The 27,925-nt window shown below is 32.0% G+C and overlaps 6 protein-coding genes and 1 pseudogene across 8 annotated transcripts; 5 read left to right on the top strand and 2 right to left on the bottom strand.

Annotated features, from left to right (window-relative positions):
• The first annotated feature begins 437 nt into the window (after nt 1-437).
• LOC104769676 (uncharacterized) lies at nt 438-1,339 on the top strand. Its single transcript, XM_010493941.3, has 2 exons — nt 438-768; nt 882-1,339. Exons 1-2 carry the CDS (start codon nt 659-661, stop codon nt 1,201-1,203), a joined length of 432 nt encoding a protein of 143 aa, XP_010492243.2. The 5' UTR covers nt 438-658; the 3' UTR covers nt 1,204-1,339.
• A 254-nt stretch (nt 1,340-1,593) lies between these two features.
• On the bottom strand, nt 1,594-4,503 carry LOC104769675 (cytochrome P450 724B1). 2 transcript variants are annotated; one of them, XM_010493940.3, is made up of 9 exons: nt 4,138-4,503; nt 3,715-4,039; nt 3,471-3,623; nt 3,009-3,260; nt 2,848-2,934; nt 2,545-2,623; nt 2,360-2,466; nt 2,150-2,271; nt 1,594-1,864 (listed from the first exon to the last, which is right to left on the bottom strand). In XM_010493940.3, the coding sequence occupies exons 1-9, from the start codon at nt 4,347-4,349 to the stop codon at nt 1,768-1,770; spliced, it is 1,434 nt and encodes a 477-aa protein (XP_010492242.1). In that variant the 5' UTR covers nt 4,350-4,503; the 3' UTR covers nt 1,594-1,767. The 2 variants fall into 2 exon arrangements, with proteins under 2 accessions (XP_010492242.1, XP_087361419.1); XM_087505293.1 differs by lacking the exons at nt 1,594-1,864; nt 2,150-2,271; nt 2,360-2,466 and having other exon boundaries at nt 2,540-2,623; nt 4,138-4,487.
• Nucleotides 4,504-6,681: 2,178 nt separating this feature from the next.
• On the top strand, nt 6,682-9,335 carry LOC104735457 (uncharacterized). The gene is made up of 5 exons (XM_010493939.3): nt 6,682-7,497; nt 8,053-8,089; nt 8,194-8,430; nt 8,509-8,556; nt 8,657-9,335. Exons 1-5 carry the CDS (start codon nt 7,196-7,198, stop codon nt 9,137-9,139), a joined length of 1,107 nt encoding a protein of 368 aa, XP_010492241.1. The 5' UTR covers nt 6,682-7,195; the 3' UTR covers nt 9,140-9,335.
• An 881-nt stretch (nt 9,336-10,216) lies between these two features.
• LOC104769673 (classical arabinogalactan protein 6 pseudogene) lies at nt 10,217-11,002 on the top strand (annotated as a pseudogene). Its single transcript, XR_015593043.1, has one exon. The product of XR_015593043.1 is annotated as a classical arabinogalactan protein 6 pseudogene (transcript).
• Nucleotides 11,003-15,374: 4,372 nt separating this feature from the next.
• Nucleotides 15,375-17,724, top strand: LOC104769672 (uncharacterized). The gene is made up of 3 exons (XM_010493937.3): nt 15,375-16,555; nt 17,017-17,211; nt 17,408-17,724. Exons 1-3 carry the CDS (start codon nt 15,725-15,727, stop codon nt 17,435-17,437), a joined length of 1,056 nt encoding a protein of 351 aa, XP_010492239.1. The 5' UTR covers nt 15,375-15,724; the 3' UTR covers nt 17,438-17,724.
• On the bottom strand, nt 17,718-18,800 carry LOC104769671 (BAG family molecular chaperone regulator 2). Its single transcript, XM_010493935.3, has 2 exons — nt 18,419-18,800; nt 17,718-18,190 (listed from the first exon to the last, which is right to left on the bottom strand). Exons 1-2 carry the CDS (start codon nt 18,696-18,698, stop codon nt 17,973-17,975), a joined length of 498 nt encoding a protein of 165 aa, XP_010492237.1. The 5' UTR covers nt 18,699-18,800; the 3' UTR covers nt 17,718-17,972.
• Nucleotides 18,801-25,457: 6,657 nt separating this feature from the next.
• Nucleotides 25,458-26,956, top strand: LOC104769670 (poly(A) RNA polymerase protein 2-like; the record flags this gene model as incomplete). The annotated part of the gene is made up of 5 exons (XM_087503552.1): nt 25,458-25,631; nt 25,727-25,783; nt 25,969-26,064; nt 26,147-26,736; nt 26,823-26,956. Coding segments are annotated over 4 exons (465 nt in total), but the record flags the coding sequence as incomplete, so codon positions are not given.
• Between the last annotated feature and the right edge of the window lie 969 nt (nt 26,957-27,925).

Here is a 27,925-nt window from a genome sequence, read left to right as displayed (position 1 = left end):
AATTGGTTATTTGAAAATTCATGAAATTATAAGAGTTGTGTCATGTGTGTACACTAACACGGTAACACCTACTTTTCTCTTGCATATAATGAGCCTCCGTGTTAGCTATATACAAATCACATGATGTGCTTATATACTCAAACCAACCAACCCCCGTACGCTTGTCTTAACTTCAGTAACATGTGGCGCTAGCTTAGTATGGAACTTCCACGCAAATCCAACTTACGCTAAATTCAATGTAACTGAAATTTCAGATGTGTTACAAATTTAGTGGCGTTACATTATATGTAGATCTCTAATCTTTTGCATGACGGTACCAAATTCGTCTAGTGCAAATGTATTTCAATGACATATTGTCATATTCTCTCTCTCACTCGCACATTATTTACTTTCTAACAGTATAAAACCATTTATTGCAAGGGATAAATTAAATTAGAGTATAAAATTTTTGCAAAACTAAATTTAAGGCATCGCATTAAATTCACGTACACGCACCTAACTACTTCAAATAAATCGACCCACCAGCTATACACATTGAAACATCAACAACAACAATAATGACAACTCATATAATTCATTGATGATATACATTTCTCAAAGATATCTCTTGGGAAAAAGAAAAAAAAAAATACTCAAAATATTCTAATCCATTTTTCGAATGGCTTCCTCTCTCAAAATCACCAATATCCCTTACAAGAGGCTTTCTTTAGAAGATGATGATGTCTTCGGCCAAACAACAAGAAGAAGATCATCATTATATTCTAACAGGTTTTGATTCTATCTACATAATCCACCTTCACTACAACTGTTTTGATATCACCGAAGTGTTCAACATGATGAAGAATCTTTTTTTCATGAGACTTTGTTATATATATGTACAGGTTTAGGAGAGTGGTGTCATTGGGAGGAAGAAGGAGGATTAGGGTTAAAGTAAAGATCCGGAGACTTAGGGGATTTGTGAGGAAGAAAGCGAGTAGGGTTAAACTTGGAATCTCAAAATTACTGAAGAGGTTGAAGGAGAGTCAATCACACTTTGGTGATCTCTTTGCTGGTAATTACCTTTTCATGCAAATTAATCCTTCTTCTCTTAACACTAAGTATGTCTTTGACAAATCTTTTCAAGACCGAAATGGTAACTTGCCCTCTAAATTACCATCCCCTAGAGTGAGTTCTTATGTAAAGACGGATCTACATAAACATTAAGTTTAGTTATGACCAAAAAGAAAATAAAAAAGTTATGGTTCTGTATTTTTCTAGTTACACGTGGTTACTTATGTGTCTGGTTTGTAACTGATTTGCGAAGGAAAAATTTAATACTTATGATACCGGCTTGATCATACTTGTAACTTGTAAGTGTAATTAACACTAACCCTTGTTTTAACTTACAGTTTTGATCATATATACAATTTGATAGGATTGTATGTTTTTTTTTTCTTTCTTAAAAGCTATCGTGTTAGATTACCTAGTATGTGTGCGTAACACTCTAACCCCACATATTTGAAATGGGAAATAATTGACATTCGAAACATTAACAATTTAAGTAAATGTTGAGTAAAAACGATTAACGTGCCAACAGTAATAGAAGATATATCATATCGAAAGGCAAATAGTTATTTCATTTTAAAATCCCAACACGAAACTGATCGTTCCACACAACTCTATGAGTAGAGATCGATAGACATTGAATTTGTTCCTAAACGTTAAATAAAATTTCCATCTAAAATGGATTACTTATCAATGCAGCTAATCTCTAAAAGGATTAAGGATTTAACTTATTGTAATTGGCTCGATCTCCAAAAGCATGCCTCTCTTAAACTCCACGTAAGGATGCGCTATTGGCATCTCATCAGCCTTTATTTTCCACCTACCATTATAAATAAATTTCTTAGGTAACGTATATAAATGAGTAAGTAAATGTGTCAAACTGGTCAAACAAATTCGTATCGATCGTTAACATATATCTTTTCAATCAGGTCTACAAGTACGTAAAATTGTTAATTAACTGAAAAATTAAATTAAAACGTTTTAAATATAAATCTAACTAACAAAAGTTTAACCCAAAGTTTAATAGATGATTATATATGTCGGGTAAGGCAGTGTCCACCAACTAATTAGTCAACAAAAGAGAGTGATTAAAACGGAGACAAACCTATAAGAGAGGACAAGATGATGAAGGAAGAAAGCAATTTGGAGTTTGCCAATTTCACCACCAGGACATATTCTTACTCCTCCTCCAAACGCCATCGTTTTCTTGTTCATCTTCGTCTTATCCTATTTATTTTAAATTTATAATAAAAATTAATTAATTTCACATTTTCACTTTTTTCTTACCATTTGAATGTATCAAGATTTTACTTACGGTCCATCTCATGGGATTAAATTCAAAAGGATTTTCATGAAGAGATGGATCAAGATGTACTGCTGTGAAGATAGGAAACACCTTGCATCCCTTTGGAATCACATACTCTGCAAAATCAAGCATATTAGAGTTAGTTTGAGTTAAATATTAAAAATATTTAAAAAGGATGAGTAGAACTAATTAACCTTTGTAATTGATACTGTGAGTAGCTTTTCTATGTACCATCTTGACGATATTTCCACATCGTAGCGCCTCAAACATCACCTATAAATTCGACCCATTGAATTTCATAATGTTAATGTAACAGAATAAATCGAAAACTAACGATCTAGCTAGTGTGTTTGTCCCAAAAAAAAAAAAAAAAAAAAAAAAAAGATCTAGCTAATGTAATTGTCATCAAATGATTTTTTTTCTTCACCAAACTAGTTTATGAAAAATAGCAAAAAATATATATATATATATATATGGGACCGTTTTATGAACCATACACATTGAGTGAATTCCATCTTCTGATAATCTTTCCAATTCAAAAGTTCTCCTTCTCCTTTCTTGGCTCTAATGGATTCATGTTCTTCCTGTACACATTCACTTACATAAATAATTTTATATATACACACATACATAGAAAAAAGGAGGAGAGTGGGGATACCTTGAGTTCGTTAAGTAGATTTGGGGATTTTGCAAGAAAATAAACGACTAAGGAAAGAAGAGTAGCGCTTGTTTCAAAGCCTCCAAACAAAATGTCCAACACAAGGCTGACTTTCTCTTCACAATTTAGATCTTCATTTGAAATGATCACATCTAGAAAATCTTCTTCTCTTATTGCCTTCTTCATCTCTTCTTCTTCATGCTCTCTTTGTTTTATTATCCCCATAACCCTCGCCGACAATCTCTTCCTAGCCTGGCAGAAAAAAAAATATAACTATATAGTATATATGCTATGCATTGTAAACTTGTATCCATGTAAACCCCTACCCAAGTTATATATAGAACTGCAAAACCCTAGAATCAAAGTGTTTATTTTCTTATAAAGTGGCCAAACTTTTAAATATAATGTTACCGGAGAAAAAAACTAAATAATTGCGTTTGATGTATCAGTATTGGATGTAACCTTAATAGCGTTTGTATAAGCCGTTCCTGGAAGCGGTATTGGTAACGAGATAAATCCTTTCATATAAGATAAGTAATCTTGCAATACATAAAGTCTTGCTGGGTCTTCTGGCTTGATGCTCAAGAGTTGGTTAACGATAACACTGAGAGTAGACTATATGATTCAACCACAGCAAATCTATCAAAATTAGAACAAGATCAATTATATCTTCAGTCTTCACTTCATTGATTAATTAATTACGTACCATTTTAGCTTCTTTATGGAATTCGACTTCTTGGCAATTTTTCCACGACTCTAGTATCGAGATAGAGAGGTTCTCTGCGCAGTGAAGGAATTTGGGTTTCGACTTTGTGACATTGATGAAGGTAATAATCACATTTCTAAGCTTCTTGTGAATATCTCCGGTGGCTAATATGAGGGAATATTGGCCGAGAATGTCATGCATCGCTTTTGGATAATCCGATGTAAATAACTTCCCTTCGTTTTGAAGTATGAACATGTTGAGTTCTTGGTCACATGACACTATGGCTTTTCCACCACATATATTTGACTTGAACACTTTTCCATATCTAAAAAATACATTCACAATTATAAAATGATCTTCTGTTGTATATTTTACCCCAAAAAAAAAGATTATCTTCAGTTTAGGTAGATATATTACTATTACCGTGAAACACGCTGTTGCAAGAACGTCCCAATGGAGTCTGATCTATGAGGTTTGAAGAAAGAAAGAGTTTCCCCAATGAAAGGCCATCCCATGCTACCATTTAGCGAAGAAATGTGATATTTTGTTTCATTTTTCTTAGATATTGACATATAATGAATCAAAATAGAGACAAGGAGTAATCCTAGCGACAAGAAGATAGATAAGACCAGCATTGTCTTTCGAATTCGACTAAGGCCCTATTTTGATGTAACTGCGTATCTCTTTTAATGTTTTCTTCTTGGTCTATATATATATATACCTCAATATTTATATACACACACAAGCAAAGAATAGATTAATATATAGTAGGTGTTGAATGTTGATGAGAGAAGAACACATTAGTTTAGGTTATATTATATTAACTCTAATGATTATAAGCTTTAATGTTTCCTGAACTATAATGAATTCAAATATTTAAATAATAAATATTAAATATATTATTATTAATTTTGTGATCTAGATATCTTTATAGCAGGTACACTATAACTAAAATTAATTAAAATAATAATTAAAGGGGTATATTCAATTTGACATTTTAAGTAATTTGTGTAAAAGTTACAAATCTTATGTTATTCAATCATGGATTTTAAAAAGTCTCCTGAAATCCACTGTTATTGAACTGATGATTTAAAAATCTATTTTAAAATCCACTGTTATTCAAAACAGTATGTGAATTTAGATTTTAATAAGTTTTAAGGATTCTGAAAGATTTGAGAGGATTTTTTTAGTTAAAAATATAAAAATCTAAATCTCATGGTTTTAGGTGAGGATTTGAAAGAATTTTACCATGAATCATATCCTTAAAATCTATTAAAATTCCAAATTTCCTAAATCCCATAAAATCTTTCAAAATTATTGTTTCAATACACCCTTCCCCTAAGTTCCTTTTGTGTTGACTGTTGAGGCATACAATATATAGAGAAATTAACATTTTATTCTTTTTTTTAAGAACTTAACAATCTTTGTGATAAAAATATTTTTTTTTTTGTTGATAAAAAGAAAATATATTGCAGGATCTAGGAAACATTTATATAGCAACTGGAATTAAATAATAATAACCTTTTTGACATGTATCGCTTATAATAATCACTACTTAAAATATGTGTTATACTTGGTTAAAAACCACATAATCATAAAATGTTAATTTTAGACATTATAATAAAGCTTACTTTTTCAGATGTTACCATGGTTACCTAGTAATTAACAGTGCTAAAACAAAATCTAAAGTATACTTTGTCACTTTCTATCAATTTAGAAAATCAGTAAATGTATCGTCTGTACAATAAGTCCATCAGACAAAATAATTGAGAATGGAGAAAGACAACAAAAAAAAAGTGAATAAGAGGAATGTAAACTAAATGATGATCAATTGACACACGTGCATGCAACTTGGGACCCTCATGCAATAAGTTTGTTGGTATATCAGTTTCTTTTACTTTCGAATTGGCCAAAAGAAAAAAATTCACATACTTACATGCATAAGTTGGTTGGTTGGTCATCTTTTTGACTGATTTGGCTCAAATGATGGGGATGAACTTTGACAATTGCAATCAGTTGAAAGTTGAGCTGAACAATCTGTTTTACAGATTGATTTTTGTTCGATAATGCATTTTATATAGTATTACTTAAGGTATATTCTAACTTGAGGCAACACTATCTTTGAACTTAGATTATCTTATTAGTTAAACAAAAAGTATATATATACATCTTTTAACAGGTTAGACAAATTTACTGTATATTGTATGGAAGTAAGTTTTACCTTGTTTTTGTTTTTCTTTTAAGATGTTTCACTTGTTGCTAGTTTGCTACGTTGGTAAGGTCCCTGAACAAAGCCCATGAGAACAACTTTTAAGGCCCAATTTATATACGTGGGTTTAAAATTTTTAATTAACTATTACACATATTTTAAAATATTGATATCGCTTTCTCGAGCCTTATTAAAACCTCGTCGTTGGATGAGACTTGGTAATGCGTGTACGCCTTTGTGAAGGACATGCTCAGTCGTCTCTTTCGACTACAATATAAGTTCAACAGTAATAAAACATTCCATTGTAGTTACTTTTTTTTGTTCTTTTTTTTTTCATTTCTCCAACTCCAACAGTAATAATTTAGGTAACAAAGATTCTAATGAGAAAACAATAAATTACACAGTACAAGTTAGAAATTCGTTTTACAAAAAAAAAAAGAAGAAGAGGGATAAAAAGAAGTGTCAAAGCTGTCAAAACAAGGGGGCGTGAGTGAAGACCCACCACTCCAAACTTTGCTTTCCGCTTATAATTTTTTTTCATGGACCCCCATGAACATGAAGCTAAACCAAACATACCCCCCCCCCCCCCCCCCCCCCTTCTTTTAATTCTTTCCATTTTTATAAGAGAAAAATAATAATATTTTGCTTAATTGTTTTGTCATCTTATATTTAATTTTTGTATCGTTAGTTGTTGATATTTATTCCTTGTCCAATTGAATCATAATAAAACATTCCATTGTGGTGCCTTTCATGTTGTTAACTCTTTATATTTGGCCATTCCAAAACTAGTGTATATAAAATAACGCATGTTTAATCATACCCTATGATTTATCACTCCACCACCAACGCTAAAATTATTAGTCTAAAAACCCTTTTTATCTGCAAAAGTAACATTTTTTTCCCTTTTTTTAAATACATATCTCTCTCTCTGTTTGACTTTAAAAGATAAAACTCCATCGACACTAAGCTAAGCTAACACATCTTGTCTGATAGTATTGAGTTTAAAAAAAAAAAAAAATTATTATTATTAAAATTAAGCATAAAGTTGCAAACTTTAATAAACAGTTTTTGGTTCGTTCTACTTCTCCCTATTCATTTACCCTTTCAAGTGCCACTTTTTCTTCCTAAATCCTCTCTCTCTCTCTCTCCGTTCCCGAGAAAAGCAAGAAAAAAAAAAGCTTCAATCTCAAATCTTTCAGTAGCTACAAAAGAAAAGGGATGCTCTTCTTCTGAGAGAGAGAGAGAGAGAGAGAGAGAGAGAGAGTGAGAGAGATGGGAGGGGTGACGTCATCAGTAGCGGCGAAGTTCGCGTTTTTCCCGCCGAGCCCGTCGTCTTACAAGCTGGTGTACGATGAACTGACCGGACTTGTTCTGATGAGCCCATTTCCTCACCGTGAAAACGTAGAAATCCTTAAGCTACCTACACGTAGAGGAACAGAGATCGTGGCTATGTACGTTAGACATCCCATGGCTACCTCTACTCTGCTTTATTCCCATGGCAACGCCGCCGATCTGGGTCAGATGTATGAGCTCTTCATCGAATTGAGCATCCATCTTAAGGTTAATCTCATGGGGTATGTTGTTCAAAGTTTCAGTCTTTATCTTTTAGATAGCTCTGATGATGATTTGCTCCTCTTGTCTGATATTGTGTTCTGTTTTTGTGATGTTTGTATCTTGTGGATAATGGATATGATCAAAATATTCATAGACTTTTTTTTTTTTTTTTTTTAATTGGCTATTAGGAATTTTTCTATCTGGTCCCATGTTGTGGATTTTTGTATTAATGGTGTTTTTTTGATAAGTCAAATCGGATTAATTTGGTGATTTTCTTATTCTGGCTACATGGTTTAATTTGAAGATTTATGAATCCTTCTTGGTTTCATCTGATTCACTGTTTCATTGTTCGTTTGAGTTACAAGATATTTTGAAGGCTTATGATTTTGCTCCATATCTAAGTATTTTCTTGACAGCTTTTTTTATGTTTCAGATTGTGTTTTTTAGTCCACAATATTAAATTATGAACATATGCAAAATCCTTGATAACATTAGAAAAAACCAAAAGAACTTCAGATCCCTTCATAGCTTGATTCATTATATAAATGTTGCTTCTCTGCTTTGGTATTTTGCAGGTATGATTACTCCGGGTATGGACAATCTACTGGAAAGGTTTGTCTTTTGGAATATCAACAAGAAAATATTAATGGCTTTTAAACCCATTCGAGTAAAAAGAGTAAATAAACTGAACCTTGCTTTCGTGTGACTGACTGCAGCCGAGTGAGCACCATACATATGCTGATACTGAAGCTGCTTATAAATGTCTTGAAGAAACCTATGGAGCAAAACAGGAAGACATTATCCTTTATGGCCAATCCGTTGGAAGTGGACCTACGTTAGACCTCGCTGCTCGATTGCCTCAGTTAAGAGCTGTGGTTCTCCATAGCCCCATTCTTTCGGGTCTTAGAGTTATGTATCCAGTGAAGAAGACATACTGGTTTGACATCTACAAGGTAATATAGATATCTCATTCTTTGAAGGATTGTTTCCTTTTATTAAGCATCTCTCTCTATCTTTATGTACTTTTGCAGAATATAGACAAAATCCCACTTGTGAATTGCCCTGTTCTCATCGTTCATGTGAGTTCCTCATTCATGTCTCTCTGTTTTTATTTTTCCCTTTTCCGGAACCGAGTGGTCTATAACTACAACTCTCTGGTTGTTCTTCTTGTTGTTGCAGGGAACTTGTGATGAAGTTGTTGACTGTTCCCATGGAAAACAACTATGGGAACTCTCTAAAGAGAAATATGAGCCGCTTTGGCTCGAAGGTGGTAACCACTGTGATCTTGAACACTATCCTGAATACATTAAACACCTCAAGAAGTTCATCACAACCGTGGAGAGATCTCTCTCCTCAAGGGCAAGCACGGGTCAATCAGAAAACAACAGCAGCGATTTGGAAATGCCGAGGCAGAGCGTAGATAGAAGAGAGAAGCCGAGGCAAAGCGTCGATAGAAGGGAGAAAGAGAAACCTCCAAAAGGTCCGTCGAAGAAGAGTAAGCTGAGAATCACTTTCGAGCAGCACTTGGATCGGACTAGGAGGAGCGTTGACTACCATGAAAAGGCAAGGAAGAGCGTTGACCATCATCATCATCAGAATCATCATCAGATTGAGAGAGGAAGGAAGAGTGTTGATAGATTGGATAGAGTACGGTCCGAGTAAACCGGTGAAATCTACCCCCACACGTACGTACATAAGTTTGTTACAGAACAAGAACATTTTGATCTTGATCTTGATTTCGATTCTAATGTTTTATGTTATTTTTGTTTTGATTGTGAGTTATATTTTGTAGTTTATTTTGGTGTGAATTGTTCTTGAATGGTGAAAGCTTCAATCTTAAGCAAACAATTGAGAGAAATTAGGCCTCTACAATAACCACTGCTACTTCATTTATTTGATGGCACAACTTTTATTACTCATAATATCATGATTGGTTTAAATTAATTTGAATGTCATCATTCTTACGGTTAATCTTATAGTTAATATGGAGCATGGTTGGCCACTTTGTTGTAAATCACGTGGATTTATTAGATGACACAATCCGTTTTTTTCAGTAGATTACGAGACTAATGAAAAGCTTTAGTTAGAGTAGAGAAACAAGAAAACATTTCACAGAAATAAAAACAACACTGCACATCTAACAATGAATACAACAATATTAGATGCAATTCATAACATAAACAAAAAGATCGAATTATTAAAGAGATGTTGTTTGTTTTCTAACTCTGTCAGAACATTAACAAATGTCTTCGAAACCCACTTCCCCATAAAACTTGACCATGCAGGAATTTCTATGTTTTGGGCCTTTTGTTATGACTTGTGTCAGTTGTGTGTGTTGCTGTTATGTATATCTCTTCTGTGCAGCCAAATATTGGGGTTTTTATTTGGGTTTTGTTTGAAAGTAGTGAACTCTTTAAGATTGCCCAAAATGTTTTTTTTTGAGATTCTAATATTCTGCAATAAAATCAAACAAAAGTGATAATCTCAATCTCAGCTACTACTAATATTAGTTTTTGTTTTAATTGTGTGAAAGCTAGTTTAAAAATAGAAGAACTGGTTTTTATTTTCAAGTCATCTTTTTATGTTTTCTTAAAATGGTCTATTTTAGCCTAATTTTAAAAAATACTTTCTAAAAGTAGATACAAAAATCATCTTTTCTCTCATATCCATCAATTTTCCTAACTTTTCTCATCTTCAAAAACATATAAATTCACTCTAAAATGTCGTATTTTTACTACATTCTAAAGCTTTTGCAGTATTTCTCCGTATAACTAAAAAAAGCAAAAAAAAAAAATAACAATAAAAAATACTGCTTAGTTTTTAGAATATCCTCCTTTTAATCTCAATAAAAAAATTTAAAAAAAAAAATGGCACGTCAATTTATCGTTTTGGCTCTATTGGCTTTAATCATCGCCACTGCTTTCGCAGCTGACGCTCCTTCTGCCTCTCCAAAAAAATCTCCATCACCCACTACTGCACCAACCAAAGCTCCTGCAGCCCCAACCAAAGCTCCTGCAGCCCCAACCAAGGCCCCTGCATCACCAACTAAGGCTCCGGCAACCGCACCTAAGTCATCTTCGGGCTCTTCTCCCAAAGCATCTTCTCCTGCTGCTGAAGGACCCGTTTCCGATGATGACTACAGTGCTTCCAGTCCTAGTGACTCTGAGGCACCTACCTCCTCCCCACCGTCACCCACCCCTGATAGTAGTGCTGCTGATGGACCAAGCGACGGACCTAGTGCAGAGTCACCTTCAAGCGATGCTGTGACAACTGCCAAATTTTCCGTTGTCGGTATAATCGCCACCGTTGGCTTCTTCTTCTTTTCTTTCTAAGTTAAATCATCCACGTTTTTGTTTGGATAGATAAGAGTTTTGTATAATCTTTTGAATTGTGGCTGAATAATTATTTTATATATACGCTTATAAATCGAGATTAATTGGAGTTAATATAAACTTAATTTCATAATGAAATTTTGTTAGAACAAATTTTTTCATACTTTGTTTAATAAAATTAAATTTTGTGGAACTACTTTTGTTGTCTTTTTTTTTAATGTACACTAAGTATATATTTTGTCTTGAATAAAATATCTATTTCATTTCATAAGATGTTTTGAATGAATGTGAAGATATTATAAATGGTTTTAATGGTTATTTTCTTCATTTTCATTTGATTTTTTTTGACTAAAATTAATCTATTTAAATTGAGATCATCAAATTAATAGATAGTTTTGATGTTACAATTAAATTGATCTTTTTTTTATGAATTAGATTGATCCAATCCATAAAAAAAACAAATAAGATTAAAATGTTTCACAGAAATTTGAAAAATAATAATAAATTATATTGTCCTATTTAGGGAGTGATTTAGAAGTTTCTATAAAAAAATTAGTATATTTTTATGATCAGCCATAAAATATTTGTATATATGTTATTATAAGAAGTGCAAACCTATATAAAATATGGGAAAAATATCGAACTTTGCAAAAATTGTGAAAAAGCATCAACTTTGAATATGTTGAAATAAATCTCCAATTTTTATTGACTTTCTAGTTTAATTATAAACTTTTGTTGATTTTGCCAAATAAGGCACCTCGTTAAATCATATAACAGAATAAATTAACGGGATTAAATATCTGTTAAGAGATTTTGTTAAATCATAAAACGACATCGTTTTGAATTTTTTAAAAAGCTACAAAAATGGGATTTAAACCGCTTATCTCTAGGTAGAAATTAATGTGTTTTAACCGACTGAACTTAAATGTTTATTTGACATTGGTACACAAATACATTTGGTTATCCATCCTATGTTGCCTAGAGTCTTCTTCTTCAACTTGGTTGTATTCACCAAGCTGACTCAAATCCCTTGATTAGTTTCTTAATCTTCCAAATCTCAATGTTCATATTCGATTATTCTGCCATTTTTTTGCATCTCTCGAGGTCGGAAATGGAGAAGGAGAAATCAAAACTAAATCCTCGACTACCCAAAAGTACAAAGTCAAAGCAAATTTGAAAAAAAATGAGTACTTTGAACAACGTAAATTTCATATCCAAATCAAATTAGGGTTTCAACTGAAGTAAAGATCAAAACTTTTAATAAATACGAGTACGGCGAACAGAGTGAATCGATTATGCAAAGAGATTGAAACCGCAGCAATATTGAGTGCTCCTTTCACCGTGTTAATGGAGATTACGGTGACTTTCCTAATTTGGAGAAGAAAACTCAAGCGACACACAATAGAAATAATTAAATGCGTTTGTGAACTAAAACCAATAAAACACTTTAGCTTAGCTGGCTCCTTCTCGTCTTTTCTGCCTAGAGATAAGCGGTTCGAATCGTTTTATGATTTAAACAGAATCTCTTTACAGATATTTAATCCTATTAATTTATTCTCTTATATGATTTAACAAGATGCCTTATTTGGCAAAGTCAACAAAAATTTATGATTAAACTAGAAAGTCAATAAAAATAAGAGATTTATTTCAATACATCCCTTATTTGGCAAAGTCAACAAAAATTTATGATTAAACTAGAAAGTCAATAAAAATAAGAGATTTATTTCAATACATCCAAAATTGATGCTTTTTCACCGCTTTTGCAAAGTTCAGATTTTTTATGATATTTTTCCCTATAAAATATTAGAATAAAAAGAACCAAAAGTGTTAAATAGAAATAATTAGTCAATGGAGGAGTAGGACCTATAAGAATTGCTCTATTTCCCGTGTATGATTCGCTCTAATTGGTTCCTTCTCTCTCCCACACCTTTTTTTTTGTTCATGCTAACGTCAGTGTCTTATTAAATGGATCATCTTATTTATCCTTGTAACTCCAAAATTTGCGTAGGTTTTACTTCTCCCTGTAAATTACTAGTCAAATCTAGCAATTATTAACAAGATTGTTTCAAAAGGCTATTATTATATCTTTTCTTTCTATTCTAGACTTATCTTTCTTTTTTTTTTCAAACTTTTCTACACTTATCTTCTCAAAACAAAAAAAATCCATACACAATTTGTCATGCCCATTTCTTGTTGTTTTTTTTTTCTAAAAAAACTGTGAATAGCAATATATCAACATTGTTCTACTTAACTACGGAATTCACTTTTTGAAGGACAAAAAAAAAAGAAAAAGAAAGTGTCCCCTAATGCATTTAAAAATATTCTACAGTAGGGTTTAAATTCAAAACTGAACCCATCTAAATTTATGAAAATAAATGACGTTGCAGCCAAAGCCTTAAAAGAAAGAAAATGTATAGAACCTTTTTTTGGTTTCACGTCAACATTATAAAAAAAAAAAGAAGATCTAATTCCATCGAAAGGTGTCATCAAAAGACAGCAATAGTTCAGGATGCTACTGTACTATATACCACCACTTCATTTGTCTTTGCTGTCGGTGCTCTAGCAAATTGACGATAAACCCATCTTCATATTATATAGCTCCCCTTCACAAACCTCATAAATGAATGTGGGTTCTGCACACCCAAAAAAAAAAAAAAAAAGAGAAGTAGGTTCTTAATTCTATTTTTAATTTGCTTTGTCAATTTATGAACTGGATTCGAGTTTTGAAAAGTACTTCAGTTTCATAATCCTCTTGCGCTCTCGATTACACCGTGGAATAAAATTAATAATAATGCAATATGCTATATCTTCTTTTCACTGACGGATAAAAGTGGAAAGATATTTATATCACTTTAATATATATATTTCCCGTTTGCCCAAAAAAAAAAAAAGTTGTATATATTACCCATCAATATTGTCTCGAAAAACCTCATCATAGTTAATCACACTTGTTTTGGTGTCAACCTCATTTTTAATTTCAATTAACATGCAAATGTAAACTTAATACGAATGTTGGGGACATATATAATAACTAGATTCGGACCCGCACATACGTGCGGGGTTGATTTTAAAAACTAATTTTACTAACACATTTATAATTTATTACGTACATGCGGATTATGTTTGTAAACATTTTTTTAATAAATGTTATTAACATTCATAATCCAAACTTTTTTTGTATCAGTTTAGTATTTGATTTATTTTTAATTCGGTTTAGACAAAAAAATGATCAAATTTGTTTTTGTTATCAGTAAAAACAATTATATTAAAAAATAGTAATAGAAAGATGGTATGTCTAATTTAGGACATAAAATCTATCATGTCCTGTATATGTTTCATAACTATGGTTGATTTTTTTTTTATCTATTATAGAACATAGTTTAATGTTTTTTCTTTTTCTTTTGAATATTTTTTTTGACATTTTTGTGTTAGATAAATTGAAAAATATGTTACATAATATATTGGAAGCATTAATTTATTTTAATTCTAACATGATCCTGGATTTTGATTTTTGAAAATTTTTAATCTCATCTTATTCCTTCTTCCATCCCGTTTCCGTCCCATTATTCTTTTTTCATTTCCTCAAAATCATGTTCCTACAAATTTAGCACACAAACATGTAATAGTTTGATTCAAAACAAAATAAAGTATTTGATGAAGAAAAATAATTTCTTTGAAACATTCAGTTAATAGAATCACACATACATGCCTTGTCAGTTAACATTCTTTTATCTCTTGTTTTTGTACATGCTTATGCTAGATAAGCTGAAGAAAAAAAACATATTTAAAATACTGTTGTTTTACTTTAGTTGTAACATGTTTTCGGATCCGTACATTTATGCATTGATAAAATGATAAGTTATAAGTAGTTTCAAACGTATGTATATCTTAATTCAGTATCCAAGATTTAAACATACTGTATATATGTATGTAATACATATGTTTGAAATCATAATATAAAATCATAAATATTGTTTACAGATATCTCACAATATATAACCAAATTATATTTTTATACATATATACAATTTTGTATTTAATTGCTCGATTTTAATAGATACCGATTTAAATTATTTCTATAAACATTTAGATGATTTTGTATATTAGGTAACATCATAATTTCTTGTTTCCGGATATATCTCAAAATATAAAATCAAATTAAATAAGTTTACATATATACAATTTCGAAATTAATTGCCCAAATTAAACATATACATAAATATCAAAATTATTGTTTCCTTAAATTGTTTACGCAAAACTACTTACCTTTTTTGTATTTTATTGTAGATGCTTGTTTCGATTCTGTTTAGATACGGGAATATGAAAAACAGCTCTGAACAATTAATACATGATCCGAACAGAGTTAATCCAGGGCATATAGGATCCGTGCATTTTTATTATCAAATTTACTTTAATATCCCTTTTGTATTATATGCTTTTTAATTTATTCAGCGTCATTTTATGTCATATATTTCAAGATTTATTTTGCTTTGTAAATAATGCTTCCATAAAATAATGTCGCAAAAGGGAGTTTAATAAAAACGTGAACTTCTATAAATGTTGGTATCCAAAAAGTAAGAGAAAAGTTGAATGGAGTTTACCCATTAAATTAATCAAGATACAAAATGTAATCAATCTATCAAAACCTTATACTATTATATCTCCCCCCCCCTGCAAATCCAAACAGAATCCAAGATTACAATAGCTTTGTCCAATGACTGATCGACACGCGTCAAAAGGTACCATCACTGTCAGCTTTCCCTCTCGCTCCACCTACATACTTCTTCTGAGTGAGTTTAGACTTTCGAGTTAGAGAGAGAGAGATAAAGAGAACAAATCTTAATTATTACAAAGCAGAGAATAGTTTAAGAGAAGAGTTCAAGAGAGAGAGAAGAGAAGAAGAGAGATCGGAGAGATGTGTAGTAAAAGCAGTCCGGTCGGAGAAGAGAAACAGAGTACGAGGACATCAAAGAGGATCAAGAAGAGAAAAAACAGAGAAGCTACAACCACCATGGACAAGTCGTCGTCTCCTTCGAATCTTGAAGCGTCTCGTAAGATCAGAACGAAAACGAAAAAACCCAAATTTCTCAGTCTCAAGCTCGAACTCAACAGTACTTCTTCTTCCCACGAGATCGACGAGGATCACAGAACCAAGAAGAGCGACAATAAGAAAAAGAAGAAGAAACAGAACAAGAAACAGAGCGACAAGAAAAAAGACCCTTTCACGGCGCCGTTTAAGGAGAAGAAGAGAGGTGAGACTACTACTCTCGTCGGAGGAGGAGGAGGAGTTAAAGAAGATGACCAGTACGACACCGTCGCGGCTTACCTTTTCAATTCCGCCACCGATAGTACAATCTCTTCGATCCACGATCTACTCCCTTCCTCCGCCGCCGCCGATGTAGATTGCGGCGGAGAAAGGAACAACCTGTCTCCCTACGATCGTCAGGACCACGGATCGTCGTCTTCTTCGCTTCTACGTACGGCTATGAGGAAAGGAAAGAGTGAGGAGGAGGAGGAGGAGACGACGGAGGAACGGTGGGTTAGTTATTCAGAGGTGGTGGAGGAAGTGATGAGTCGGAGCGGAACTCCACGGTGTTGCGGCGGAGGCGATGGAAACGATGGACGGCCTTCCTTGGCTCTGAAGCTTGATTATGAGCAGATCATGGAAGCTTGGTCGGATAAAGGTACGCTTTATGTTGACGGAGAACCGCCGCAGACTGTGCCGGACTTGCATGCTTCCGCTGATGTAAGTAAACCCATCTTTTTCCTTTTTCCTTTTTTTTGTGTAATTATATTGTAATCAACGCTTAACTTGACTAATTAATTTGACTAATGAAAAAAACAGTTGAAAATTTTTAATGAGATCACGGATTCTTTTGTAACTGTAATGATGATAGTAAGAGCTTTCGAAAGTGTTAAACGCCTGATACTTTTACTACTATTATTTAAATTGCGATGTAGCTTAATGATATAGATGTCGAGTTTTTACATATGTGCACGAACACTTGTGAAATTGTGAAACAGATGTTAGGGAATCGTATGGTTATAATGTCGGCAAATGCGTTTATGAAAGAAAAGGAAGAATGTATTTATTTTATCTTTTGTTCTATTAGAAGGTAATTAATAAAGAACGTTGCTAGTATAATAATGTTAAGTAATGATATTGAGAGACTAGGCAATTGTGTGTGTGTGTGTTGGTGATTTTAGGGGTATACTGACGGCGGAGAGGCGGGGAGTTTATGGGCAGTGCCAGAGATGGAAACGACGACGGAAAGGTTATGGAGAGGGCATAGAGAGGCTAGCTTGCTCCGTTATAAAGAGAAACGGCAAAACCGTCTTTTCTCTAAGCGGATTCGATATCAAGTTCGTAAACTCAACGCTGAGAAACGTCCTCGTATTAAAGTAAGCTTTTTCTTCTTGTTTTTTTCTTCCAACAATTTACACACACATTGTTGGATTTGAGATTGGTTTTATAACCCGGTGATATATAGAAATAAGGATTAGTTCACTGAAACCAATTGAGAATGAGAACCTAGCATCGGTTAATGGGTGGAAATGTTGGTTTTAGTTAATCATTGGTTTTGGTATCCTTTTTCAGGGCCGGTTTGTGAAGAGAGACGATTTGTAGACCACTAAAACACTGGTGGCTGTGGACATATTAGTCTGCTGAAATAACCAAGTTACGGATGTTTGGTATTGTAATATTGTTGTTTTGCAACTTTTTGAGGAGAGGTTAGGGCTCAACCGGAGTATACCGAGATTTAAAGATACTGTTGGTCTGTATAGGGGTCTTGACCAGCTCGGTTATGCAGAAATCTCGGTTTTGTTTGGCCACTTTAGGTCTCTTTTTAGAAAAAGTTAACTAATTTTATCAGAACAATAATGGTAATAAAAAATGGATATTAATAAGTTAAATTGAGTGCATCATAGACTCATAGTTGTTGTTTTAACTTTTCTTCAGCATATTACAACATGAGCTCTAATTAAAACACATGAGCTCTAAAATCTTTGCCAAATATATTACTACAACATGTAAACTAATATAGAAATAGTCGAAGGACCATATGGAAATCTCTAGTTTATTTCATGACGATCCTAGCTTTTCTTGGGTGAAATTATATCACAAAGAAATTGACAAAACAACTAATTTGACGTTTTGTTGTTTATACGATTATAGTGGGACAAGAAGTGGTAATGTTGTTAAGATCAAGAAGCTTTTTCTCTTTGAAAGCAGGATCTTCTAATAATAACACTTTGTCTTTGTCCCCAACACCAACCATGTGTAGATACTCATGATCCTCTCTTTCTTTCCCTTTGAATAATAGCCTTTGTTGTTTTGGCTCTAAACCGGTAAGCAATGATAATACCATCTTAAGTTCTCCTGTAAAACCCATAAATAGAAATCTTATGTTACTAAATCTGATAAAGAGTAAATTTAAAAGTTTCCATTAAAATTATATATTTGACTACGTCTAATATGAGATGAATTCATAGTTACAGATTATATTTTGGTGATCAAATAAATTGTAGTTTACATATAACCTCTTAAATAAGTCTCCTAAAAGATGAAACATGAAGGTTGAGAAATGTTGAGAGACGAGAAATTTACCAAAAGTAGAGGTGGCTTCAATGGAGAGATCATGGAAGTGAGCAAAAGTAGAGACTCTAATGGAAATCAAGTCTTCACCAATACTCTCTTGTCTTTTTTGAACAAGCATGCCCCCTGGCCTAAGTTCCCATTTGATCTCATAGTTGCTGCAGCTACTAATGCTGTTATTGTTGTTGTTACAAACTCCCTTCTGTTGTTGCTCTTGTTGTGTTCCTTTGTTGTTGATTCTTTTACCAAATCCAAATCTAATCCCAAACCTCTTGGACTTAAACTTCATCATTTCTTTTTCGACTTTGATTTCTGTGGACTTTTTCTTTTCTGTTTTCTCTCAAGCTTAGGGATACATAGAACATGGAAACGTTTAGGTGTGGTTTATATAAGAGATCAGAGGTTAAGATAAGGACGAAACCACATACATACTTGCACATGCAAGTTGCTTTCTATAAGGTACAAGTCATGTCTTTTAAAATAGATATATATTTTTTTGTCTATGTTATGAAATTAATTATATGGAGTCAATTATTATAGTATAAGATATTATTATGTGCCGACAAAGGATAAATCAGATTTAAATAGGATTTGATCGAGACTGTTAAGAGAAGAGTTTCCTTGAACAATGTTTCCTTGATTGGAGGACCACCGAACACGACAAAATGTAAATGAAAAGAACAATCAAACTATATGGTATTGTGTTAATTAATTAAAAGTCATTATGAGTAGGCTTTGTTTTGTCTAGGAAAATTTCGGCGTGCCGACCTTGTTGTATTAAAGCTTATCTCAGTTTGGAAATTTATTTTCATACTTCTTTTTGTCAACACTAGTATATCAAACTAAATGCATAGCAAATTTTCGAAAGCTTTCAATGGTATTGCCAAGTTAAACTCATTTTGTTTATTTACAGTATACAACTATAGACCACAATTTATTAATGCTAAACAAAACAGTTTTATCCCCAAAGAGTCTATAATCAAGTAATCAACCCTGTCCCCGACCCGAAACCATTCAAAAGCCAAAATAAGATAAGAAAAAAAAATCTGATATCTGCACTTTAAGTTATTAAGTCACCAAAACTGGGTTGAGTTTCACTTTCATATATATTACTCTATTAAAAACTTTTGGAAGCAAAGTGCAAAGATACAAAAAGTCTTTGTGGAATTATATATGGTGTTAAACTAAACACATGACATGCATCGACGGAGAGGATAACATATATATATACATGCATCTAGAAGACTAGAATATACGTTTCTCAGACTAACAGTAAAAGTTGAACAAAGTCACGAACCAGTCCACTAACGGCCAGATTCACATCACAATTGAATATATCACATTTTGAATTTTCTCAAATAATTTTCGTTACGATTATCAAATAATTCGTAAATAGATAACTATGATTACCGAAGAAAATCAAGAAATGTTTAAACGGAAAACTTTGTATTCCTAGAAACTAAAAAAATCAATTGACAAAGAAGTTGTATCCTAAATAAATATAATTAATTAAAAAATAAAAAACACTCACATATCAAATAGTAAAAAATCTAAAAAAATATTTCTCTCTCTAATAAATTATGGACGAAATTACTAAATTTTTTTTAAAAAATATATAAACCAATCAGAATTTTAAAAACTAACATTTAATATCCAAGTATACAATACAATTATTTTTAATAACTAAATTTGAAGATTTTGCTAAGATTTCAAATTATGATTCTCCTATCATCTTTATTTCATTTTACTTACAAATTTTTTGGAATTTTCATATAATACTTATGATTAATAAAATTCATATTTTTCTGCATATGTTGTGATTTGATTTTTTTAAAACGAAAATATATTACTGAATATATGAAAATATGAGTTTTAATTTCCACATTGGCGGGTTGGTAAAACTAAATTTATATAGATGATAAATTAATAATTTTTATTTGCTCACAATTATAATATTAAAATTATTTTATATTTCACAAAATAATGATGCAAATATAACAAACAAACAATACAAAACTGCAATAATACGTCAAAAATAAAATACTATAATATTCTAAAATAATTAGTATTCAAATAGACTAATAGATTTACAGAACAATTAAAAATAAATATTATCTCAAACAAAATAACATTTTAAAAAAATAAAATAATAATTTTTATTATTATATTATAAATTCTTTAAAAAATGTTGACCCGTGCTTTAAGCACGGAATATCTTCTAGTTCAGAGTATACCCGTAGCAACACACATTAGCTGGTAATTTAATATACAATAACATATCATATAATAATTTAATCATGTACCTAATCAAGTAGTATGTAATAGGGACACTAGTTTAGTTACCTAACCAAGGAAAAGGGGGACAGTATAGTTTCATCTGTTATTTAATGCCAATCAAAGAGATTACGTTTCTTTCGGATGGGTAAATTTGAAACTTGTGAAAAGATCGCCATGTGGTAGGACTCGGAGTACGTAGGACCATTTTGGGAAATTAATAATGCATGAAAAGGAACGACGTCCTATTTCCCCCTTAGAACTATCATATCGTATCAGATTCACTTCAATCTTTGACCTCGATCTATATCTCCTACGAACTTAAGTACTCCACCTATTTCTACCCGAATCCATACTTCTATTGCTATTTTCCCTTCGGAATATCAAATATCATCTATTGCTCCATGAATCTCGGTTTATACGGTTTGCTATTGGTTTACTATTTGATTAACCAACTAATGAACTCAATTAACCGGATTTTACCAAAATTTAACCCAATTACAAAACTAAACCAACAAAACTTGAAAAACAAAAATTTCCAAATCGATTTTTCTTCTCTCTTCTTCTCGTTTTTTTCTTTTCATTAGAAGTAGAATTCACAACCCTACAAAAAATTATAATAAGACAGATAATCAATTACATAAACTTAGATACATGAAGATTTGACCAAAGGTTGATATTATATATTTTCATCTTCTAAGCAAAATCAGAGAAGTCAAATTGCAACAAGAAGACCATAAACTTCAGATATGGCCACGACTCATGAGGAAGAACACAGTCTCACGTGTTATCTTAGAGAACGTGAAGGAGATTTTTAGGTGATCCATATTATCAAATCTCAGAAATTTTAATATTAGGTTTTGTGATTTACTGTAATTCTCTTTTTTTTATACGACGTTCCACTTTGGATAGAACCCGATCGGAGAACGGCGGCGTCGCAAGTACATCGATCAGAGAACGCCGCTCGTCGTCTCCTCCACGGCTCCACTGCGACCGCTGCTGAAGGTAAAATATTTGGGGATTTGGTTTTTAATTTGAATTTGGTATGAATTAGGTTTCGATTCAATCAGCTCTGTTCATTGTATTTGATTGTCTCTCACATGTTTCAATCAGCTCAGTACGATTTGATGTGAAATCGAAACTTTTGAGTTCTCATCTTTTTATGCATATGATTTTGAGTGATGTTTGTTTGGGGTTATGAGGCTTTGATTTGAGTCCGTTGATGAGTCATATAAGAATTTTTTAGTGCTGGATATTTTTTTTAGGTTGAAGAACCTGGTGAAGAAGAAGATCTTGGATCAGATTGTTTACGGGTCGGGTCAAGTTTTTAACGTTTGTCTGGTTTTAAAAAATTGGTTTGATACCGGATTTGAGTCGGTTTTATTAGGTTTGGTTAATAAACCGTTTAAACCAAAAAAATTGGGGAAATAGCAATAGAACTATAAATTCGGGAAGACATAGATAGAGCAATTAAGTTCGTAGGAGATATAGATCGAGGTCAAAGATCGAAGTGAATCTGGTACGATATGATAGTTTTGAGGGGGAAATAGGACGTCGTTCCGCATGAAAACCTTGTGAAATAACGACAAATGATCAAATTATAGAAATAGCCGTTTCAAGGTTATAAGACCATATTGTACATATCAATGTGCGAGTTTGTATATGAAAAAAACTAAAATAAAATCTTCGACAACATATTATTAATAGAGATCACACAACTCAGCTTATAATAAGTTATATATATTACATAAGATTTGCCAAATCTGATTATATATGTAAGAGTTATTTGGGGAATATCACTCTGTCTACTGCAAGCCCAAATCTTAATCATTTTGCAAAGTTGAATTAATTTAAACAAAGACAAAACATATTCGACCGTAAATTTATCAAACGACTGATTTGCATTCAGTTTAGAGATGTCAAATGGGCCGGCCCGCGTCTATCTGGGCCGTCCACGGCAGGCAGTTTCAATTTTTTAGACCGCAACGGGCCGCCCGTTAAGCCCGCAGACATAAAAGTTATGTCCAAGCCCGCCCCGCTAAGCCCAGCGGGTTAACGGGCCAGCCCGCGGGCTTAAATAATATATTATCAAAATAAAATAAAATTAATAAATTATAATTTAAAAAATAATTTTTAAAAAAATTAATGTTTATATTGATTATTTATAGATGTTTTAATTTTTTATATTAAATTTATTTGTATTGTTACATAATTTTTAAATATATATGTTTAAAATAATATAAAAATAGTTATATATCTATATTAAATATTTATTTTTATTTAATAATTGAAGACCGCGGGTCGACCCGTCAACCCGCGGACATAACCCGCTGTAACCCGCAATCCGCTTGGGCTAGGCCCGTAAGGCCCGCTTTTTAATGGACCTAATATTTAGTGTCTATACCCGCCCTACAGAGGTACTATTTGGGCTAAGCCCGCGGGCATGGAACCCGCTTGACACCTCTAATTCAGTTTATTGTTAGTGTGAAAGTACAATCAAAATGAATTACTTGCGAGTTGAGAAGTTAATATATCATCTTGATTTATTTTAAAGTAATCAAATTATGGTATTTTTTTTTTGTATCTCGTTTTATTTTATAAATACCAACATCTGTATGATGTTTTCCTCTTTATATATTTATCTAATTTAGACTAGTTGGTATTAGTCTCTAATTAAATTATGGTATGCAACCATACAACACATACATATACACATGTATATAATTGTATTTGTATTTGAATGTGATTATTAATGGACAAGATGACATGACATAGCAACATGTTGTCCTAGCTAGATGACGGTTTTTGAGATATGGTGAATCCCACATTTATATTTCTCCTTTAACAAATTTGATTCACCAACATGGTTGCCCACATCTATATATACGTACACACACATGTATATAATCTATATAATAATAAGAATCTGAATAAATATCTAATACAATTGCGATGTACGGTTTCGTAAAATATTTTATCTTATACATTTATTTTGAAAAATCATAAATTTAATGTAGAGTTGTGTCTTTTAACATAAAGAAAATCATACGGTTCCTTCCGTTCATTATAGAGTTGTGTCTTTTCATCATATCTTATTCACAACTTTTCATTCTAATAGTTATGTTTATTTAAATATTTATGTTTGTACACATATATATATATATATTATTTCTTCTTAGATAACTAATAAAACATTGTTCGCTCACACAAACTTCTAGTTTTATGCTGATTCTAAATAATATGAATTTTAATATCCAATATCTAACATTATTCTATAATCTAACTTAAAGATTTTTAAAATGATTATAGTCATATATAAATTTAATCAACTTTAATTATGTAATTTACAGTTGTGTTTATTTATTTTAAATCTTCGTAAAATATGTGTTTTTAATATTTACCTATTTAATCTTTTATTTTTAGAAGTTGTGTCTTTTTATTATAATTATTGGTATAAATTTTCACTCAAGATGAAATTTCATTATTTTTAAAATTATTTTATTAGAAATTTGTGTTTACTTATTATAATATCAGTTTGATATTCTCACTTAGGATCACTTCGTCATAATATTTTTTATTAGTAATATAAATATCAATAAATGTTATGATGCTTGTAACTCTGTACTATAATTTTTCTTAAAATATCTAATACTTAATACATACAGAAAACTCTACAAGGTTGCCTCAATTTATTATAACTTTTCATTTAATAATTTTATACTTAGAGTTGAGTCTTTTTTCTATAATATTTTTTTATTAGAAGTTTTCATTTTGATGGTTGTGTTTGTAACTCAGAGTTTTATATGTTTAATATTTATGTAGTTTTAGCCGTATTTATTAATTTTTCTTTTGAAATAATTTTTAATTTTATTCTTAGCATATAATATTTTAAACTATTTTATTACTTTCAAATGATGTTATAATATTTAATTCTATATTGAACTTTGATTCAACTTTTCTTGAAATACTTGCCCGCCACATCGTGGGTGTCTCGGTCCTAAAACCATTTTATGTTCTCTATTTTTATCCAGAGAAAAATACTGTGAGAAGAGTCTGCATAGAAGGAATCGGAGAACTTAAGGTTCCACTTTGGAATAAGGATCCATATCATAACATAATCTCTGTCTTCTCTGGCCAGGTTGATAATCTCATGTATCTCTAAGAGTACTCTCACCCTCCACTGAAATGCTTGGTTCTTCAGCTATAGTTGTGTTTCATCTACTTACTTAGTATATAGTATGTAGCCTTTCTGTTTTGAACTAGGGTATTAAGCTCTTCATAGTCTGTAAAATGCCTTTTATACATATCTAACTAAAAGTTGATATGGAAAGTTACTAAATAGTAGTTTTTTGAGTATTGTGCTTAATGATCTAAGGCCTTATTTATCGGGAGGTTTATGATAGAGTTCTTAGTGTTTTGGGTAAAAAAAATAAATCAGAAATGGAAAAAATTGTAAGATCTCCCCTTATATAAGAGATCAAATCTTTGTTTAAGAGGCGATACGTGTCGCCATTCTATTGGTTGAAAGAATAAAACAAAAGAGGAAAAAAACATTTCCTGGATTTTTTTTTTTCGTCTCTCTCTCGGGGTTGCGATTGAATCGACGAAACAAACGATGAATTTGGAATCAGAAGCATGTGTTCCAAATTGATCATTTGATTTGATATTGTTAGTGAAACTGATCATCTTTTTTTTTAATTCCCTCTTTCTCTGTTTTGAAATTGGAATTGAATCTGATATCAATCTTTGTTTTTGGGGGCAGGTTTAATGATGATGATGTCGTCGCTTGGTGGTGGTGGTGGCGGAGGAGGAAGTTGTGGTGGTGGAGTTTGTTGCAGAAATAGTAGATTTCTGTGATTTTCTGTTACCAACACAAGCAGAGAAAGCTGAGCGTGATGAGGCAGTGGCGAGTGTGTCAAGTGTTATTAAGTATATCTGGCCGAGTTGCAAGGTACGAACTTTCGAAACTTCAATCTCTCTCTCTCTGAGTATATTGTTTGATCTCAGAAACTGCAATCTCTAATTCTTGCTTATTCTCTGTTGCAGGTTGAGGTTTTTGGGTCATACAAGACAGGGCTGTATCTTCCAACAAGTGATATAGATGTAAGTGTAGACACCAGTTTTGTTTGATTGACTCTGTGATACATAATTAACAAGAATACCTTATCTCACATCCATTTGGAGCTATTATAATACTGTTTTGATACTTAGACGTTAGCTATTGTATAGATTAGTGTTTGGAAAGATCTTCATGTCTAAATCTTCATCCCTTTTTGCTGTATGTATAGGTGGTGATTCTGGAATCAGGTCTCACTAATCCACAGCTAGGTTTACGCGCACTCTCCAGGGCATTGTCACAAAAGGGAATTGCAAAGAATATCTTGGTATTTTGACTTTTTATTATTACTATGATATGGCAGTATCTCAGTGTGATCATGTCGTATAATTAGCTCTCTAATTGTTCAGGTGATTGCTAAGGCTCGTGTACCAATTATTAAGTTCGTTGAGAAGAAAAGCAACATTTCATTTGATCTAAGCTTTTTTTATCTTCCCATTTCCCTACTATCTTCACTTTTGGATTCAGTGTGCTTTCTTCTTAAGTAAATTGTAATCTCAATATCTTGGATCATCTTCTTAGCTCATATTTGCATCAATCCGGTTCACTTTTTCTTTAAAGCTTCAGTCTTTGTTGTCTTGTGAGATCTTGTAGATTTTGTTTATGCTACATTGTCTGGTTTGATTGAATGCAAATTCCCTTTTTTACCCTTTTACTATAGTGGGTGTTTGCTTATTGTAACTCATATGTCTAGAGTCTACCTGTAATCCGTTTGTGTTGTATAGAGATGGTTGACTAATATTATGAGATAGTGCAAGTGAGGTGAGCCCTCATGGTCTGATACTTTTGAAGCTTTTTATTTCAAGCAGGCAGATGATTCTGGTGTTGAGGACAAGTCTCACACAAATAGTGTCATCTGTTGAGATGGATTCGATGAGTTTAGCTTATGGCTGTCCTGATCTCAAAACTCTTGATCTTTGTGGCTGTGTATTAATTACAGGTAAACCTTTAAACTTTACGAAACCCGAATCAAAGCTTTTGATTTCTGCTCTTAAACATTTCTTGTTGTTTTTGTTGTTGTTGCAGATGAGAGTGTTGTGGCTTTGGCAAACCGGTGTGTACACTTGAGGTCATTGGGGTTATACTACTGCAGAAACATTACAGACAGAGTGATGTACTCATTGGTTCAAGCGGTATGCGATACATTCCCAGCGCTCCACACTTGTTCAGGCAGGCATTCACTTGTCATGAGTGGTTGTCTCCATTTACAATCAGTTCACTGTGCATGCATCCTCCAGTCTCACGAACCGGTGTGTAAGCCAGAAGGTCTTCTCTTTGGTATATGTGTACACATAAAAAAGCCTATGGTGTTAATAAAAACTTCTTTGAGTTTACTTCTTGTCTTTTGATGCAAAATCTCAAGATTTTAACATTATATACAATATATCAATCTTGTAAATGATTGCCAAATACTTATATCTAACAATTTGTTAAGCTTGGTCCAACAATCACACCATCATTAAAACTTGCAAGATGATTTGGTTGAGAATATTTAAGCAAAATTTGAAGCAAATCAGTATTAAAATTAATCATTTTCTCCATTTATGAATTGCACTTCTATTGTAATATGTATTAATGTTTTTATTATGTTTTGTATATTCTAAAATTAATTAAATGTAATATTTTCTAATTTTATAAAATCTTAAATGTTTACACATTTATACCACTTCTATTCTATTTAAAATTTTAAAATTTTTAAAAACAATAATTTCAAAAATAAGAGATCCAAAATAAGAACTTACCAATAAAAGAGAAAATTTTATCTAAGAGATCATGGGTTCTTATATTCCAAACAGTACACAATTAATTCATAAAAAATTTAAGAACTCCCCTTATATGAACCCCCCAATAAATATGCTCTAAGGATCCTTTATACATGTAACGGATCAGTAAATATAGCAAACCATCTCAAAGTAAGTTAAATAAGTTTTAATTGGTAGCAAAGTTATCTTTTAAACTAGTTTGACTTGCATAAATTCTGTTTTTGGCGATTCAACAGCTTTTTAATAACCATTGAGAAAAGGTAGCATCCAAACTAGTATTTATTTACTTTCCGTTTTTTCTGAATAACTAAGAAGTTAAGCTTGTACGAGTTCCGTCAAATTAGGGATCATAGCAATTTATATGAG

Source organism: Camelina sativa, chromosome 20, assembly GCF_030686135.1.
Source record: "Camelina sativa cultivar CO46 ecotype springtype chromosome 20, ASM3068613v1".
NCBI lineage: Eukaryota > Viridiplantae > Streptophyta > Magnoliopsida > Brassicales > Brassicaceae > Camelina > Camelina sativa.
This window is presented reverse-complemented; position numbering and strand designations above follow the sequence as displayed.

What these genes read in the sequence shown, in the direction of transcription:
- LOC104769676 (XM_010493941.3), top strand. Translation starts at nt 659, where the DNA reads ATGGCTTCCTCTCTCAAAATCACCAATATCCCTTACAAGAGGCTTTCT. An exon ending in TCATCATTATATTCTAACAG is followed by an intron (nt 769 to 881) that starts GTTTTGATTCTA and finishes ATATATGTACAG; the next exon opens with GTTTAGGAGAGTGGTGTCAT.
- LOC104769675 (XM_010493940.3), bottom strand. Translation starts at nt 4,349, where the DNA reads ATGCTGGTCTTATCTATCTTCTTGTCGCTAGGATTACTCCTTGTCTCT. An exon ending in TTGCAACAGCGTGTTTCACG is followed by an intron (nt 4,040 to 4,137) that starts GTAATAGTAATA and finishes TGTATTTTTTAG; the next exon opens with ATATGGAAAAGTGTTCAAGT. An exon ending in ATCTACTTAACGAACTCAAG is followed by an intron (nt 2,935 to 3,008) that starts GTATCCCCACTC and finishes GAATGTGTACAG; the next exon opens with GAAGAACATGAATCCATTAG.
- LOC104735457 (XM_010493939.3), top strand. Translation starts at nt 7,196, where the DNA reads ATGGGAGGGGTGACGTCATCAGTAGCGGCGAAGTTCGCGTTTTTCCCG. An exon ending in CTTAAGGTTAATCTCATGGG is followed by an intron (nt 7,498 to 8,052) that starts GTATGTTGTTCA and finishes GGTATTTTGCAG; the next exon opens with GTATGATTACTCCGGGTATG. An exon ending in ACTGGTTTGACATCTACAAG is followed by an intron (nt 8,431 to 8,508) that starts GTAATATAGATA and finishes GTACTTTTGCAG; the next exon opens with AATATAGACAAAATCCCACT.
- LOC104769672 (XM_010493937.3), top strand. Translation starts at nt 15,725, where the DNA reads ATGTGTAGTAAAAGCAGTCCGGTCGGAGAAGAGAAACAGAGTACGAGG. An exon ending in ACTTGCATGCTTCCGCTGAT is followed by an intron (nt 16,556 to 17,016) that starts GTAAGTAAACCC and finishes TGGTGATTTTAG; the next exon opens with GGGTATACTGACGGCGGAGA. An exon ending in AGAAACGTCCTCGTATTAAA is followed by an intron (nt 17,212 to 17,407) that starts GTAAGCTTTTTC and finishes ATCCTTTTTCAG; the next exon opens with GGCCGGTTTGTGAAGAGAGA.
- LOC104769671 (XM_010493935.3), bottom strand. Translation starts at nt 18,698, where the DNA reads ATGATGAAGTTTAAGTCCAAGAGGTTTGGGATTAGATTTGGATTTGGT. An exon ending in TGAAGCCACCTCTACTTTTG is followed by an intron (nt 18,191 to 18,418) that starts GTAAATTTCTCG and finishes TGGGTTTTACAG; the next exon opens with GAGAACTTAAGATGGTATTA.